General features: G+C 36.0%; 3 protein-coding genes across 3 annotated transcripts; all 3 read right to left on the bottom strand.

Moving 5' to 3' along the window:
• Positions 1–327: 327 nt before the first annotated feature.
• ATPQ (ATP synthase D chain) lies at positions 328–2,731 on the bottom strand. The gene is made up of 5 exons (XM_086238856.1): positions 2,474–2,731; positions 1,800–1,881; positions 1,034–1,098; positions 831–917; positions 328–749 (listed from the first exon to the last, which is right to left on the bottom strand). The coding sequence occupies exons 1-5, from the start codon at positions 2,642–2,644 to the stop codon at positions 648–650; spliced, it is 507 nt and encodes a 168-aa protein (XP_086094982.1). The 5' UTR covers positions 2,645–2,731; the 3' UTR covers positions 328–647.
• Positions 2,732–4,987: 2,256 nt separating this feature from the next.
• Positions 4,988–6,447, bottom strand: LOC147290179 (LOB domain-containing protein 1-like). Its single transcript, XM_086238855.1, has 2 exons — positions 6,052–6,447; positions 4,988–5,470 (listed from the first exon to the last, which is right to left on the bottom strand). Exons 1-2 carry the CDS (start codon positions 6,394–6,396, stop codon positions 5,138–5,140), a joined length of 678 nt encoding a protein of 225 aa, XP_086094981.1. The 5' UTR covers positions 6,397–6,447; the 3' UTR covers positions 4,988–5,137.
• A 7,413-nt stretch (positions 6,448–13,860) lies between these two features.
• Positions 13,861–17,379, bottom strand: LOC147290178 (Pentatricopeptide repeat (PPR) superfamily protein). Its single transcript, XM_086237254.1, has one exon. The coding sequence runs from the start codon at positions 17,352–17,354 to the stop codon at positions 15,030–15,032; it is 2,325 nt and encodes a 774-aa protein (XP_086093380.1). The 5' UTR covers positions 17,355–17,379; the 3' UTR covers positions 13,861–15,029.
• Positions 17,380–17,520: the final 141 nt, after the last annotated feature.

Genomic DNA, 17,520 nt, shown 5'->3' with positions numbered 1-17,520 from the left:
TGAAGGATTTGATTTTCTCTAATGTAACAAACAAAGATGCATGTGGTAATGGCAAAAGCAAAAGGAAAACCCAAAAGGTAAAAAAATTTATTGTCACACTTTCATGAGTACCAAGTGAATTTATGCACTTTCGATATAAAGAACCCACTTAATGTGAGTACAAGTTGTAGCAGAGAGAGGAGAAGCATCAGACTCTTACAAGCATGGATGTGGGGAAGAAAGCCTAGTGTTGAGGTGTGGTGGAAGTTTGGAGTTGAAGTATACTGCTTTGGGAAACAGCCGCAAGACCATAAACATTATAGGTTGCAATCAAACCCAAAATTCTGATGAAATACAAAGAAATGTACATAATTAACTGGACAATTACATCTGACTCGTTTGCTAACGAATAAACATTGAATAGATAAAATAAGATTCTGGATGATAACATAAGCATTCCATAAATTCGGATATTGCCTTTATGTCAATGCAAAGATATGTATTGGCTACTTAGAAATAAGCCCTTTGAAAGGGTGTTTTTGAATCGCACGTTCTTCAAACCGAAAGTAACCAGATTACAAGCAAAATCAATTGGTTATCCTTATTATTAAACAAAAGGTAAAAGCATGATGCGTTCCAGAAATATTGCCAAGCAGTGAAACCTGTTGTCAATAGCCCCAGTAGTCATTTCGGATTTCATCGTCGAATTTCTTCTTCACCTCAGGGTGCTTCTCAAAGTACTCATCTGCAGTCATGGTGCTAATCTTTTTCTGTTGAGAAAAACAATAGGTGTGAGAAATCGTACATTCTATGAGTATAAGGTAGAGCATATGACAATTCCTTTCCATTACCTTCAACTCTTGCACTTCAACTATCTCCTTCTCTAAGCGCTCAGACTCCTTCAAAGATTTCTCCTCTGCTTCCTTTAGTTCCACCAACTTTTATCCACAGCAACATATAAATAACATCAGGAACTAAAAGTTAGAGAGAGAGAGAGAGAGAGAGAGAGAGAGAGAGAGAGAGAGAGAGAGAGAGAGAGAGAACACAAACTAACCAATGCATCAAATTTAGGCTTGTACTGAGGAGTGACTGTATCTACAAACTTGGGGATTTCAACGCCTGCAACATTATTTGTTTTGTTTTTAGAAAAAGATACATACATATATGAAACGCAAAAATATAAAAAGTAAAGCTAACATGTTAATACCCAATGCAGTGCTCTCTCTCTCTCTCTCTCTCTCTCTCTCTCTCTCTCTATCTAAGTATACCCAAAACACAGTTAAATATATCTTACACAATGCTACAGAAAAATACTTTTCCCATGAGAATTTCTATAAATCTGGAAGAGAGCTTCAGCTCTGTATAGGTCAATGGAAAACTAATGGATGCTTCCCCATGAGACTTTCTTATCACTCAGTTAATGACAGAAGTTAGACCTCAACTCCTCAAGAAAGGGTGGTTTCTGATCTTATATCATTAACCAAGCAATAAAAATGTAAGATTGTTAATAAGTATAAGCAAATAAAGTGTTCGAGAACAACACATTCAAATTCTAACAATACCAACAAAGCATCTCATTTTTTTGGCACAAGGTATCTCACAAAAGAATATGCAAGATAATCGCATCATTATTACATACCATGTGCCAAGTTTTCAGCTCAAAGCAGGATGCAATTGCATAATAAGAAAATGAAAATTTTCACAACAGCACACCACAATAATCAATATGTAAGTTCAATAGCAACTAATGTAATACTTAAGAGGTCCACAGGAGTATTATACATGTGAATTGCATTCACTAAGTAAGTCAGGATACATACTGTCATAAGCCTCTTTGTACATATCCACCAAGCGAGATCCAATTCCTTTTCTATAATATTCCCAGTCTATGGGTTCAGGTTCCTGCATAAAATAAGAATTGGGAATCAGAAAATAGACTGGAAATCAGCAAAGTCAATCATTAAGTAAACTAAATGCAACTGTATATGCAATAACAAATCTTCACAAAGCTACATTTTTGTATAAAGCAATAAATGAGGGCTTCCCCGAGATTTTCGATTACCATAAATTGTTAAGGAACAACATTTTCCAAGCCAATCCATTTAGATAAGAATTTACAGCCTCAAAGGCCTAACACCACTATCAGCATCAGTATTCACTAACAAACTAGGCCCTAAGAAAATCAGCATAAAAGGGAGAAATGTTCGAAATTGAAGACATAATTTTGAGAAACTAAAAATACCCATTTTACTAATCAACCAAAAAAACACCACCAAACAATAAAATTTTAAATAAAACCCTGATCCAAAAAATAAAAGAATTTACTATCCAATTAATAAACCCAGATCAATAAACTTACAAATGAAGCAAAACACAACTAGAACTCACAGAGATCTTAGAGAAAATTACACAAATATCGCAAAAAAAAAAAAAAAAAAAAAAAAAAACAGAGATATAGTGTATGTGAGAGATAGAGAGATGAGGTTGTAGGGACCTGGCTGAACTTGGTCTGCAGGGTAGTGTTGACCTCATCGAACGCACGACGAAGAGTTGCAAACTCCTTGCGAGCCTCTTCGGAGACGAGAAGCTTGGCCATGCCATCCCAGTCTATCTTCCTGGAGGCTTTGAAAGCCACATCCACCACTTTCTTCCCGGCGCCGCTCATTTTCTCTTGCTTTCTCACCCTTTCTCGCTTGCCAAACAATGTGGTATCAGATGATCAGATGCCCTCTTTTACTTGCGAGCTGCTTCGGCTGGGACATGCTATATGCTATGGTAATGGTGGCTTTTGGGTTGGGATTATGGGTCATGATGGGCTGGGCTTGCTGTTGTTTGGGCCTGGTCCAGTTGTGATTGGCTATTCGGCTTTTAAATTGGCCCTTGGTGTATACCACTGGGCTTTGAATGTGCTAAGTGCTTCAAGATGGGCCCAAGCCTGAGAAGGGGACTTCTAAATACACCAATGGATCTGATCAGTACACCCAACGCTAAAAAAATAAATTCTGAAATTTCTTTTTAGGTTTTTTACACCTATACCATCCAAAAAAAAAAAAAAATTGAACCACACTACCACTTAAATTTAAAATTTGTTGCAATGTGGGGGGACTAAGACCTAAACTCTGTCAGAATTTCCATCTTCTTAAAAGCATCAAAATAAATGCTCAAATAAAGGAAATAATAGTAACACGTATATGAGAATCTAAAAATATCCCTTAGAAATAAATATCGTGTGAAGCACCTGTTATAATTTAAACAAAAATCTTAACAGAGTTAAAAATGATTCCTACATTGCAACAAACTTTAAATTTCATTTTATTCATCGTCCCTTCAATAAAAACAAACTTAATTGTTTGAAGTTCGTTCCAAGTAAACATAGTGGACGTCCAGAAGAAGGTTCAAAAGGACATGTGAATTGAACCCTAATTACATAAGGTGTCGTGAGGGTCAAGGTTGGCTGAATCAATTGCGTCTGTCGTGTGCACTGTGCATGAATGAGCTAGGTGAATGCTAATTAGTGACGTTAGGTCAAAGAGTAGTAATGCTATAGATAAATATCAAATCCAATTCCAAAATTTTGAATTTCAATTAATGTATATTACAGTGTTACACTTAAAAATTTACTTTAAATTTCATTTAGTTTTAAGTTTTAACAAAATACTAATATATCACGTGATACACGTACATCACTTAGCTTTGGAAAAAAATGTAGTACCTCAAATATTATTTGACTATTAATTGGAAGTCAAATGCTCAAATATTTTCCATCAGTATATATATATTAATTGGTGGAGTGAAGAATGTCCGGGTACAATTGAATTGAACATGTGGAACTTTGAAAAAGTGGGGAGGTCTTCCTATATAGAGTTGCAAGGAACTTGCTAGCCTTTAGCCTGTTTTGGAAATACCAATCCTCTTGGTCTCTCTGCTTGTCGTCAAGTGATAACCATGCCCCATCGACGGTTCATCGTAGCTTGTACGTAGGTAGAACCTTATAAAAGACGTACTATGGACCAAATTAAAAAATGAATGTATGGACAACTTAATTAAGATCGAGTACATTGAAAAAGGAGGTTTGTAATAGCATTAATAACACAAGCTATTATCTTTAGTTTTCAGATTTCAAATTTCTAATTAATGTGGTATTATTTTATTTATTCATAATTATGTAAAAAGTGCAAAAATGTGCGTAAAGCTCCAAGCGATCAGCACATTTTTTGTCCGAATTAAGTATGGATTAAAACTTAGAAGCGTGATAGTTGAAAACCCTATAATCATTACATCAATTGATCGACAACCAAAAAATTAGGAGAATAATTGATGTCTCTAATATTATTATTTTGTAACATTCATTTGTGATCGCAGTATGAGGTGTGAGTCCGTTAAAATCATCAGTAAGTGTTAGTTGAGTTTTCCATTTAGCTTTATTGTCACAGTCTCAGTAATATTGAGTTCCAGATCATTGAAAGAAAATATAAAAGAGAATTGTAATTACTATTTCATTCATTCAAAAGTAGAGAGAAAATTGACATTTGGGTTGCTTGAATACAATTAATAGAAATTTTCAGACAATTCAATTGCATACTAGATTTTCATCAAATCTCACCATCAAGGCCTTTTTAGCAAATTGAAATGGAGGCTTATGGACCATCCCTGTCAAAGCTCCTTTTTGTTTGTTGGGCTTCTGGTCCTCAGATGTACCACTCCACAGAAAACGAGATAAAAGAAAAGAAAAAAAAGTGAAACTTGAAGAAGCTGCAGGTGAAGAGAGACTATTTGAGAACATATATAAAATTAGGTTACCAACTTAATTATTGCTTTGATTCAAGAATTAATACAGAGTCTACAGACTAAGAATATGACAGCGCGCCCCTCTTGAACTCTCAAAACCTCTCCCCTTTATCATCCCAATATTACAAGCAAAGAAATAAGCATATCTCATTTCACTAACAATATTATTTAATTTAAACACCACCATGACCCAAATCCTATATATATTTATACATATATATATATATATCTTAACAGATCCCTTAATTGAACAATTTAAAATTATATGTTTTTCAATGTCTCATCTGCAATTTGAGGTTAAATTAATGTAACATCATCATCATCATCATCACATGCAAATTGATCATGATCTTCCAATAAGTGCTAGAGTTTATGTCCACAGAGGTTCCCATGCTGTGCCCAAATTGCTTTCATCCAGAAAACAGCTTGTGTCAATGTAAGATTGTTGCTGCAAAATGGGATCTTTTTCACTGGGTTGTTGTGCAGTCATGTCCATGCAAATCAGAGCAATCAAATTCCCATGCTGGCATTGCATGTTGACCAGCTCAGCTTGGGCCTTGGCCAGTTGGGCCTGGAGCTCACTCACTTGCTTCTGGAGCTGGCAAATTGCTCCTGCACACCCATAAACTGGGTCTCGGATCCTGGCATTGGCTTCATACACCATGCTGCTCACTGCATCTGCTCTCTGGGACTCTGGAAGTTCCTGCACAAAATGACTAGTGTCAAGGGTATATTTGGCTAATTGGGTTGGTGGACTTCTCTCACTTTCTCACAACTTTTTAAGAAAACCCAATTCCACAAATTGAGGTAAAAGAAATCTCGTTAAACAGTCTAACATATTATGTTGTCAGGTCATTAACTTACACGGTTAATTAATAAATTGAGAATTTGATAATATAATAGGTATCTGATAAGAGAACATTGCCCTCTATTTTTAAAGATTAGAGAAGATGCCAATGGGTAATGTGTGCTGAAAAGGTATATTGTATCTACTTGGAGGTACATGTCCCTCTGTCTGAAAACAGTGACAAATACATACCAACCGATGGTAGTTAATAATCAATGTAAAAATAATAAAGCAAACACGTTTTACTTTCACAAATGAAAGCTGAGAGAAAAGGTTCCTATCATGATCACCTTTTCTTTTGACAAAAGCCAATGACTAATATGTATTATATTGACTAATTAGTTCAGCAAACAGAAAATAGATCGAAAATAAAATCATATACAAAAACCAACCCAAAAGTAGATGTACATAGTGAGAAGCAATTAATTAATTAATACCTGCAAGAACTTGATGATGTTGCTGGCTCCAAAGACTCTGTGGGCAATGGTGAACTTGAGGGGCTCAGAAGGAGGGAAATATGGAGCCAAAACACACCTCTCCACGCATCTGCGGCGAAGAATCTTGCAGGCTGCACATGGGCTAACAACAACAACAGGTGGTGGTGGTGGTGAAGGAGAAGATAATTGAGATTTGGGTGAGGGAAGAAATGCAGTACTACTACTGGGATGACCAGAAGATTGGGATATTGAAAGTGGTGGTGGTGAAGAAGAAGAAGAAGAAGATATTAATGGAGAGTATGAGAATGAAGGTGGTGTAATTTTGGCAGCACTGAATTGATCCATTATGTGGGAGCTAGTTGTAGAATTAACAATTAGGAGGAGGCCAATGCTTTGCTTGCTTTAGGACTTTGCTTTGTGTTAAGAGTAAAAGAGGCAACGACTATGTGCGTGTATAAATAGAGAGAGGGCAAGTCCGGAAGGAAAGAAGTGCAAACGGCCAAACGGGGTTGTCAAAAATGTCAATCGATGGAGTCACAGCATTTGCATCATATATTAGGGTCACATGACATCGTCAATTGGAAATCACTTACCTTTTTTTTTTTTTTTTTCTTTTTCAAGAAATCACTTACATATTAATTGGTGCTGCCACATTTCATTTCCAATTTTTTTTTTTGTTTCCTTATTTGGGTAAATAAAAGTTTTTGAGTATTAAACACCTTTCACACTTATTAAATACTGTTGCATTCACTAAACTAATAATTGATGGGTGTCATCCAATTCTAGCGATCATGATTGTGCAATTCTTTAATTCCTATATATCAATTGTTTCAAAATTTCGAACCCATAATGAAATTGTAGATTAAATTCAAGAAATCCTATATTCAAATTAAGTACTCTAAGGTGAATTAGAGTATAGTAGTTCGATCTGATACGTATCTATAAATTTGAGGGATGAAACATGGGACAGAGACATACCTAATTAGGAAAAAACGGTGTGTACTAGATAGGTATGCATGTGGGTTTAAATATAAACGACTAATTTAAAGGACACATGAAAAAAATGTGCACGCATGCAACAGCAATCACGTACCTATACATAAACTGTCCTACCTCTTGGCTCAGGATTAATCTTATCCAATACTAGATAGGTACGTAGTTTCTGGACATATATACATGCATCATAATTAATGCAATTGCTAATCATATGTATGTTTTTTTAAAAAAGTAGGTATTGGTCATCACTTACCCCTCTAGAATTGGAATATGTCCCATCACATTCATTTGATCATCCTAGGAGTCCTCCCACCTATTAGTCCCTAGTCATCGTGGCTCATGATGCAATCACAGTTCTTTAGTTCCCTCCATTATTCCTCGTACATGGTATGCCTGCAGCCAATATATTGTTGAAAATATTGAAACTTATAGGATAATGATCACGTTGATCAAGGAATTATATATGTCATTTGTGGATTATATATATAAACTTTGTATAATAATAAAAAGATATATAACTTTATATTATGAACTTCCAGTTTGAGGCAGAGATGGATAATTAATTTCATTTGCTCATTAAAGTTTGGATACATGGATTAATTAATTTCAGCTACATATGGCTTATTTTCAATTATAAACATTATATAAATTAGGTTAAATGTCACAAATAATCTTCGTAATTTTAATTTGTCAAATAACTATCAAATAAAGCATTCATAGGAATCACGTAGAGGGTATAATCATCTTTTTATAGATGTCCTTTAGTCCTTTAGTCGTAATTTTAATTAGGTCCTTTAGTTGCGAATCACACATGTAGACGCAGATCACCATTGTAGCAAATAGCATGCTGTCACAAGTGAGATAGCATATTGTTATATGAGTAGCAAGAGAAAAACTTACCTATAATAGTAATAGAAGCTGACTTGGCATCTCAAGAAATAGATTATATATGTTTTGAAATTAGATAAAGTGTTATGTGATGAACTATAAAAATATAGGTGTCATCATATTATTGGATTAAGATACCAAATTAATCATATCCATGTTGCAAGGAAGTTTCTCTCAAATAGCAAATAGCAAGCATGTTGTCACAAGTGAGACAGCATGTACTAAATTTCTAGCAACCAATATATAACTAATACAACTACTAGACAGTTCAATATTATTAAAGTGATGGGTATACGTATGTATAATTAGGGAGTGGTTAATTACTGGTACTAGTTGGGTGAGAAACAAGTAGGCTCGTGGCCCTCGTGGGAAGCAAGAAAATGAGAGACGGGCCAGCTTTAGCTAGCGAGTCCATTGTAAAGTAAGCAAAAGTCCCAAACACGACGTCTGTGACCCTTTTCAAACAGAAGAGACATTCTCGATCGTCATAGTCCATTTTCTGCATGTGTTGTGTTTGTAACTTTGTGTTACTAATTTCTACGCTTAATTTCCATTCTTTCCTTAAGTTGGAAAAATCTAGTCGATCTAGACTCTTAACGTGGTCGTCGTGGTGGAACTAGTTGGACACCATTACCATTACCATATATTCATACATATATATATATATGTTCTTATTCTTTCTAGCTTGCCCCATATATAATTTGATAAATATATATATGCACACCTTTAATTAATTAATAGTCAAATTTTATGGACACCCTTCCTTCGCCTTTGGCTTTGCCCAACCAACCAAGTCTTTTCCCCAATTCTCTCCCCCTTTAAAGAAAGTTCATATATCACTCTCTTAAGGACATATATTTCTTATTGCTAGCTTCTTTCCATTACCACTATCTAAACAAATTATATATAACTTGTTCGTTGCCACATATAACATGCATGCATGCATATGCATGTTATTGATTATTTCAGTTCTAGATCATACAATTCTGAAAAAATTGGAATATAACGATTATCTGATATTATAGTGACATGTTTTTCATTTATTTTAAAAAACTAAAAATTTTATTTGAGACATAAACACATGTCGGCCAGTATATGCATGCATGACGTCGTACCACACATGTGACACAATTGCTCCATTAAAGAATCTTGATCTCTGCACTCTTCTTCTCTATTTCGCCTTTAAATTAGTTCTAGATAAGAGAGAGAGAGAGAGAGAGAGAGAGAGAGAGAGAGAAGTCTATTGCGTGTGGACCTTATGCAAACTTGAATGAACTATGCAATGTCTCTTGTTTACCCCCTTAAACAACCCCATTAGTGATTTAAGTTTAATTAAAATAATGGTATTTCAACAAGTGACTCCATTAATTAATAACAGATAAATACTTAATGACACTGTCTATTATTCCTTAGATCAAGAGTAGTCAAATGCTTTTTGACTTAAAACTATATACAATCACACAGAAGTAATTAAATAAGCACTAAGCAGCATAAGGAAAGTTTAGCAGTATGGTAGGTAAATCAACATTCTGATTCCTTCGGAGTAATAGAGCATTCAAACTCCACTCTCGTCTTTTCTCTCTTCTAATTTAATAAAATTAAAAAATAAACATGACCGCTGTACATAGTCTAATTGGTAATTACACATTTTTTCTAAACTGCAAGTCTAGCTCAAGCTCAAATCAGAAAAAGATAAAGATTAAAATATAATAATAATAATTAAAAAAAGAAGGTTAGTTATAAGATGCTGTTGCCTGTTGGTGGTGGAAATTATCAGGAATATTTTTGTTTTGAAACGTGAAAATTAGCGAAATGATGTGGTTTTAAATAGACAAATGCATGTGCACATATATAGCCTATGAAAATTGACTAATGAAATTGGACATGATTATTTTCTGACCATCTTAATTTCTGCATGCATATAGCCACATAGCGCGACAAGAAAAACGGTTCTATATTTATATCATGACCTTAGTTTCCATATATAAAAACAAATGTTAAACACACACCAAAAAGACAAGAAAAACAGTTGAAAAAACGAAACAAGCTAGTATATATGGTTCGATTATAATCAAACCCATGACATGCTCGTACGTTCAAGTTCAACATAACGTGTAGAATGAGCGTGACTAAATCGAAGGCGGTCATTCAATGACCAAACATTCTGTACCAATATGCTTTGCTTCATTAATCGTTAATCATCAATTAATTAATAACGTAGCTTTAACAAGATTGCACGTACACCCAATAATTTAGCTAGCACAGCTAATAATTAGTGCCACTAATTGATCAAACCCTCACTGGTTTCGATCCCTTCCCCCTGTATCTATGTAATAATAAGAGAGATGCTCTATTAGCATATTTTACAATCCAATTATTTAAAATAGCACTATAACAAATTGTAACACCGGCTGATTAGACTGTCCGCCGGTAATAATGTAATTATTAGTAGCGGACTCAACTCATCCGTTGGTAATAAGCATTTCTGGCGGATATATCCATCAATAACTAATTATTGATTTAGTAGTATTTCTTTCCACAATATTAAAAATGTCATTTTTAAATTGAGCACAAAGATGAATCCACACAGGGCCTATGTGGTCAAGCCATTATCCCCATTAAATTTAAGTTATTACACTTCGGTTTTCATTATTTATTTTTCTTGAGCAGTAGAGACAAAAATTGTTCGATAAAATTGCTCAAGGTGAGTTCCTAAACTAAGGATACAGGGTGTACATGCTTCTGGCGCCTCATTCTTTTACACTATACATTTATGAGTTTCTTCATCATGCCTCAACAAAACAAATCACTATGTGAGCAACTATCTATGATTTAAGAAAATAGTAGAGGCCAAGATAGACAAGAAAATATATACTTAATTCTCATATTAATTTTCCAAAAAAAAAAATAAAAAATCTCATATTAATTTCTTATTTGCCCATGCAAAGGAAGCATTTGTCAGATTGGATGAGATCGATGGAATTTTGCAAACTGTCCTCCATTTATGGATAAGTGAAGAAGGTCCACGCGTGGTCGCTTAGATGGACTTGTTGTGTAATGTATGCATGTGTGGGGTTTCCCATTAATATTCCCACACGCTTTCTTCGTTCCTAATTCATTTTGATCTGTGTAAATGTAAACTCAGAATATCAACTTTAATTTGTCTTCTGAAAAGAAGATCCATCGATGATCGATGTAATACGTGAGCAACCACTGATGGGATATATATGATCATTCTTTTCTCACCACTTTTTTCATTTAATTATATTCCATATCTGTTAAATATCTGTGGATTTGTTAGAATACAGAGCAATGAGACCATAGTCTCGTACTTCATAATATTTTAGAGTACTGCAGAGACAGTATTATGTTGTTATCTATTTTGCAGGGAGTATTATAAAACATATCCTAAATTCAGTCTGAAAACATAAGCATATTGTTACACTGTTTGATTTTTTTTGTTTTGTTTTGTAAACTTGACATATTATATTATATTATTAGACCCACAATCCAAATTCTTCAGTAAAAAAATTTCTGTTTGCCAAAATGTGATTTTGGCATGATAAGTCAAATATAGAGCATGTTATATTAGGACACTTGGCAAGTCGGCATGGGGTCCCGTCCCTGGGCAAGTGCAGCAGGACTGCAGGAGCACCCGCACAAGGCCCCAATTTTCAAGGGCCCCCAAATTTTTTTGTTCTCAGCTATATGCCTCTATATACATATATATATATATATATATGAGGGCATTTTCAATAAGAGATTTTTTTATTTAGTGTTAAATGAGGAATCACTTTATGGGGCCCACATGAGTTGTTTTGTGTTAATCTGAATCGTTTATTTTTTATATTTTCATTGATAGATCATCCCTGCAAAAAATCAGCCACATCGGAAATCGTTTACTCGTTTGATTAAGCGGTCAAAGTTTAGGTGTTTATAGAAGAATTTGTTGTTCGTCCATTTGTTTTAAACTTTGACCGTTTAAACAAATGGGTAAACGATTTCCGATTTGGCTGATTTTTTGCAAGGATGATCTATCAATGAAGATGTAAAAAATGGACTGTTCAGATTAACACAAAACGACACGTGTGAGCCCCACAAGATGATCCCTCATTTAACACTAAATGAGAGATCCCTTATTAAAAGGGCCCTGTATATATATATATTCTTTTTTGCAAATAAAATTAATATAAAAATAATGGCCAAGTGCCTCTTTCCCCAACATGTCAACATATAAGGCTAAAAAAGGGCCTACGCTTCTCTCTTTTTTGTAGTCTGAGCGTGGTTGAACTTCCTACATGATGTGATGTCGGCTTCCCTTTTTTTTTTTTTTTTTAATTATTGTTCCAACTTCCATATAATCTAACTTCTTCAACCAGGAGATAAAAAACTTGGCCAAAAAAAAAAAACCAGGAGATAAAAAAAAAAAAAATAATTTAATTAAACATGCAAGAGAACAATTTTTGAGTTGATCATGATGATTTTGATTTTTGTTGTCTCTGCATCTTAGTTGATGATTATTATGTGAATTGACTATGGTTTTGTTAATTGATAGTTATTTTTGTTAATGTATGATGAAATTTAATTATAATATTTGTTGTGACATTGATATTAAGTAAAAAAAAAAAAGATATAAATTTTTTACATAAGATTATTATAGGGCCCCTAATTTAATTTTTGCACAGGCCCCGGATAATCTTTGGGACGTCCGGGTACCCATAGAAATGCAATTATATATGTTCAGAAGAATGAGTTAAACAATTTGAGTATACTCTGCCTTGGCTCCAATTAATGTGGATATATTGTGGAAACCAGCTGCTATCTGTAGTCTTCAGCAGAACATGGGAATGCTTGGTGTATGGAAAGGTTGGATGCCACTTCTCCTACTCCAACTCAAACTCAAAACTCAAAAGGGTCAACATGCAAGTACCCAACTTGTGAGAGAGGAAGATATATATGCATCCTAATCCTAGCAAGTAAATGGGTTCATACCAGAGGCTTCTGGCTTTAAGGTTTTTTGGGCTTCAGAAAATGAAGAAAAGCAAGCCTCTGCTCTTTGAGACTTTGACTAAAGTAATTGTACTGTAGAGTGCAGTCCCCTTAAATGCGTGGTACCTTCCAACAGGACACATATAATGAATGCCTAATAAAGTAGGAAATAGAAATTTAGCATGTTGCCGACAATGCACTTCTGAGTCACTTTATTCTCTATTTACAAACAATAAAGAATCATCTGCATTTACAATATTGATTAGAATGTAGTTCTTGGAGGTAAGTCACCCAAATGATCCCTCATTTTTTCTCCTAAACCCCCCAAACAAAAGTAAAAACACAAAACCATATATACATAGAGGGAAAGCAGATAATTACCACAATTATGAATCCACAATCATTGACCTTTTTTTCACTTAAAAGGATAACCCATCATTTAATTGCCACAGTACACCAAAAGTGGCTTTAGATTCGAATTAGTGGTTCAAGATTGTTGCATTAGATTTACATAATTCAAATTGTAATGGCATTATAATCCAACAGCAGTTTTTTTGTGTACCGAATTGCGAATCCACAAAAAATCTAGCAATTCTTTTATATTGAAACTGAAATGTACGCCAAAAGATCATGATTGATCACCTCAAAAGCTACTAATAAACAATATAGCTTTTGATTATTGAGTGAGGTTTTGCTCTATCATTCAAGAGGGAATTTAATAAGTCCAGACAAAGCAAACTTTTGAAAGGTAAATGAGCTTTTGCTTTTATCATGCAAGAGTCAACTATAAAGTTTAAGACAACCATAAAATCTGAATTCATCATTGGATTTTGTTGTAGTATTAGTAACTCAAGTTTGTTATTTCTTTGTCATCGTAAAATACTATTTAAGTTGCCTATAAATATACCTAACTTTGTAATTGAACCCTACCTTTTACCTATTGATGTGAGAATACAAATTAAAGCTTTCCTCAATTTAAAACAGATTAAAGCTACAAAAAGTTGCTCTAGTTTTTTGTTTTTTTTGGATATTGAGGATAAAGCATTTCCCTCTTACTCCACAGTCCACACCTTGGAGCAACCCCCCAAATTGATGTACAGCGGAGAGCAAAGAAGGCAAACTTCAGTCACACGAACTGGCCCCACAACTAGTGCAATGGTTAACCAAGACTCGCAGAGCACGGCAGGGAGTCGACGGGCTGACGTCTGGGTTTACAGAAACAATGCATCTGAACCAATGAAACCAGTAGGAGTCTGTATGCCATTTCTGAGATGTATCTGCGAATAATGTTAGCTTTCAGACCCTCATTCCTGTAGTGGACTGGACTCATTTTGACTACGTTTCCCTTGTGACTATCATCGCTATCAAGGACGATGCAGAAAGCTCAACCTTAGCCAAAAGGCTAAGAAAAATACAAGATGACGTGCATCACTTGTTAATCATACTGTAGAAAACTTTCTTTTGTACTACACTGTGCAGTGTGCACTGATGCCTTACCACCTTCATTCTTCTCTTTCTTTAGCATTCTCAAATATAGAACTTGTCTGTAAGAAAACTCAACCTTCTTCTTTACATTGTACAAATTATGGCAAACCTCGCGAAACAGTTCCTCCTCACCAGAACCATAAGAAATGCATTTCGGGAGAACTAGCCCTACTTTCAGCTGGCCATTTATTGTCAGTTCCTGTCTCAGAATGGAGGATAAGATTGCTTGACCTGCCTCAACTTGAGCCCCGCCCAACTTCTACTTTAATTGCATGGACAAAGAAACATCTAGTTCATTTCGCTTGAACTGGATTCTCTTATTAAAGGACCCTGTGACATTGAAAAATGTCAAACTTAATTTCTTCTTTGATCAGCCCTAATCAATAAGGATGCCAAAACATAAAATAATTTCACCATCTACCAATTCGCATCTACTCCAGTTGCAAATCCAAACAGCATACAAAAGATAGCTAAAGAACATTGTAGTCCATGTCCCTTGGCTTCATCATTACTGGAAAATGTTGAACAGCACTCAGCTGCGTGACAGATATTGAATTCTTTTAGAACATGTAGGCAGGACTGGGCCATTCTGACGTTGTCAAAAACAGCCCAAGGTGTCACTACAACTTAATATCCTTTGATACACTCTTTCGCCTCTTAATCAGCCCGTTCATCAAATTGATATAAACATCTTTATGTACAGTGATGCCTTTCTGCTTTGATTCTCCCAAAATGTGCATTGCATCCTTGTATTTACCTTGAAAGCACAACTCATTGATCTGTTCTGAATAAGCTACAGCTCTTGAATCATATTCCACTGAAGAGTTACAGGTCACCCCATCTTCCCTCTTGTCCAAATTCAAGAACCGATCGGGTAATTTTCCCATTTCAGTTATTTTCAAAATAAACTCCTCTGCTTCCTTAATCTTACCACTATCAGTAAGTGCACCCAGAATGGCAGTGTATGTATACTGGTCTGGAACTAATTTCTTTTCTTCCATATCTGCAAAAAGATTGAAAGCATCCTCCAACCTCCCTTCTTTGCAAAGGCTTGATATCAATGTGTTGTAAGTAACTGCATCAATGTCTTTCCCTTTCGAAATCCATTTGTGAAAAAGCTTAAGAGCTTTTTCTAACATACCCTCTCTACATAGTCCAGAAAGAAGAATATTACATGTAAACACATCCGGCTTAAAAGAATTCTCAACCATTTTGTTGTGGAACTGAAATGCTTTCTCAACATTCCCCTCAAGGCAGTAACCATGAATTATTGTGTTGCATGTAGTTTCATCAGGGACTAGACCGTTCGCTAGAAGCTCATTCAACTTGTCTAATGCTTGATCAGTTTTTCCAGAATGGCATAACCCTCCAATTATAGAGTTATAGGTGACAATGCTAGGAATAACCTGTTTCTCCTTCATCTTATCCCAAAGCTTCAAAGCCCTGTTGGCCATCTCATTCTTAAAGCATCCCATGATCAGAGTTCCATAGCTTACCTCATCAAGTATATAACCCCGCTTAGTGGCAGTATGAAGCAACTTAAATGCCTCATCAAGCTTCTTCTCGCTACAAAGAGTGTGAAGCACAGTATTGAGGGTAAAAACGCCCATCTTCAAACCTTTCCTACCCATCTCATCCAGCATCTTAAATGCTTCTCCCATTTTCTCAGCTTTGCAATACCCATTAATCAAAGTATTATAAGTGACACAATCAGGAGCAAACCCATCTTCCTCCATCTTCCTTATAGTATCACTTGCTTCATCCATCTTCCCTTCCTTGCAAAACCACTTCACCATTATATTGTGTGTAACCACATTTGCTTTCACTCCCCTTTCACGCATCTCCTCAATCAACGTAAGTGCCTCTGAACTGCTCCTCCACTCAAAATACGCATCAATAAATGTGTTATACGTGACAACATCAGGCGACAACTTCAAATTCTCCATCTCATCCCGAAGCCTAAGAGCCTCCTCAATCCTACCCTCGCTACACAACCCACTAACTAGCATATTATACGTCCAAACATCCGGCAACAAATGATTCTGTGTCATCAATTCAATCACCTTTGCTGCCTCCTTCAACCACCCCAACTTGCAATACCCACAAACCAAAATATTAAACGTGTTCCTATTTGGAAGCAACCCTCGATTCTTCATGTCCAACAACAAGTCCCGTGCCTCACTCAACTGCCCCTTCTTACACAACCAGTCCAAAAGTGTATTATAGCTCACATTATCAGGCATACATCCTAAGTCACTCATCCTACTCAACAACTCCATAGCATCCCTGAACTTATGCTCCAAGCAATACCCATATATCAAAATGTTGAAAGTTGTCGTATTCACGCTAACCCCCAATTCAATGGCATCCCTAAACACACATTTAGACAATGAAATCGTATGAGAGGACGGGTGCCTTACCAGAGCATTAAGCAAGGTATTGCAGGTAAGCAAATTGGGCCGAAACCGAAGCCGCTTCATTTTGTCAAACACTTGGGCTGCGAGGTGGGGCTTTCCGGAATGTACATAGGCTCCAATGGAAGTGTCCAGAAGGGCCTTGGTGGGTTTTGGTACGGTGCAGTCGGGGTGCATAATAAGGCGGTGGAGATCATTTTGGCGATCGGAGGCGATGAATTGGACGAGTAGGCTTTTGGCGTCAGTGAACTTGTTGTGGCAAAACAGAGAGGGGAGGAGGTTGAGGAGGGGGTGTGGGGTTTGGGTCAGGGCCGGGGTGTGGGCCTTGGCCCATTGGAAGAAGGACACGAGGGTGGAGGGTTGGGAAGCTAGGGTTTTGGAGCGGAGGATGGAGAGGAAGAGGGGTTGGGTTAGGTAGGGAATGTAGGGTTTTAGGGATTGTGAGGTTTTGGTGGTGACTAAGAGGTTGGTTATGGCTTCGAGGATTTGGGGTTGGGTTAAGGGTGGCTTTGGGGTTATTGTGGCGGCCATGGAAGCTCTGTGAGTGAGAGTGAGAGAGAGAGAGAGAGAGAGAGAGAGAGACAGTTTTACAGAGGTTGAAGAAAGAGTACGTTCAGTTTTACGTAGCTGGTGAGCTTAAGACGCTGCGTTTTGGTTTAGGTGTGTTTTTTGACAAAACGGCGACGTTTGATTAGGA

Source organism: Dryas octopetala, chromosome 3 (assembly GCF_963921425.1).
Source record: "Dryas octopetala chromosome 3, drDryOcto1.1, whole genome shotgun sequence".
Taxonomy (NCBI): Eukaryota; Viridiplantae; Streptophyta; class Magnoliopsida; order Rosales; family Rosaceae; genus Dryas; species Dryas octopetala.
Note: the sequence above shows the minus strand (reverse complement) of the source record. Positions and strands in the feature narration are given on the sequence as shown.

Coding starts and splice junctions, on each gene's coding strand:
- ATPQ (XM_086238856.1), bottom strand. CDS start 2,644: ATGAGCGGCGCCGGGAAGAAAGTGGTGGATGTGGCTTTCAAAGCCTCC. Junction 1,099..1,799: donor GTACAAAGAGGCTTATGACA/GTATGTATCCTG, acceptor ATAATGTTGCAG/GCGTTGAAATCCCCAAGTTT. Junction 918..1,033: donor AGCCTAAATTTGATGCATTG/GTTAGTTTGTGT, acceptor TGTGGATAAAAG/TTGGTGGAACTAAAGGAAGC.
- LOC147290179 (XM_086238855.1), bottom strand. CDS start 6,396: ATGGATCAATTCAGTGCTGCCAAAATTACACCACCTTCATTCTCATAC. Junction 5,471..6,051: donor ACATCATCAAGTTCTTGCAG/GTATTAATTAAT, acceptor CATTTTGTGCAG/GAACTTCCAGAGTCCCAGAG.
- LOC147290178 (XM_086237254.1), bottom strand. CDS start 17,354: ATGGCCGCCACAATAACCCCAAAGCCACCCTTAACCCAACCCCAAATC.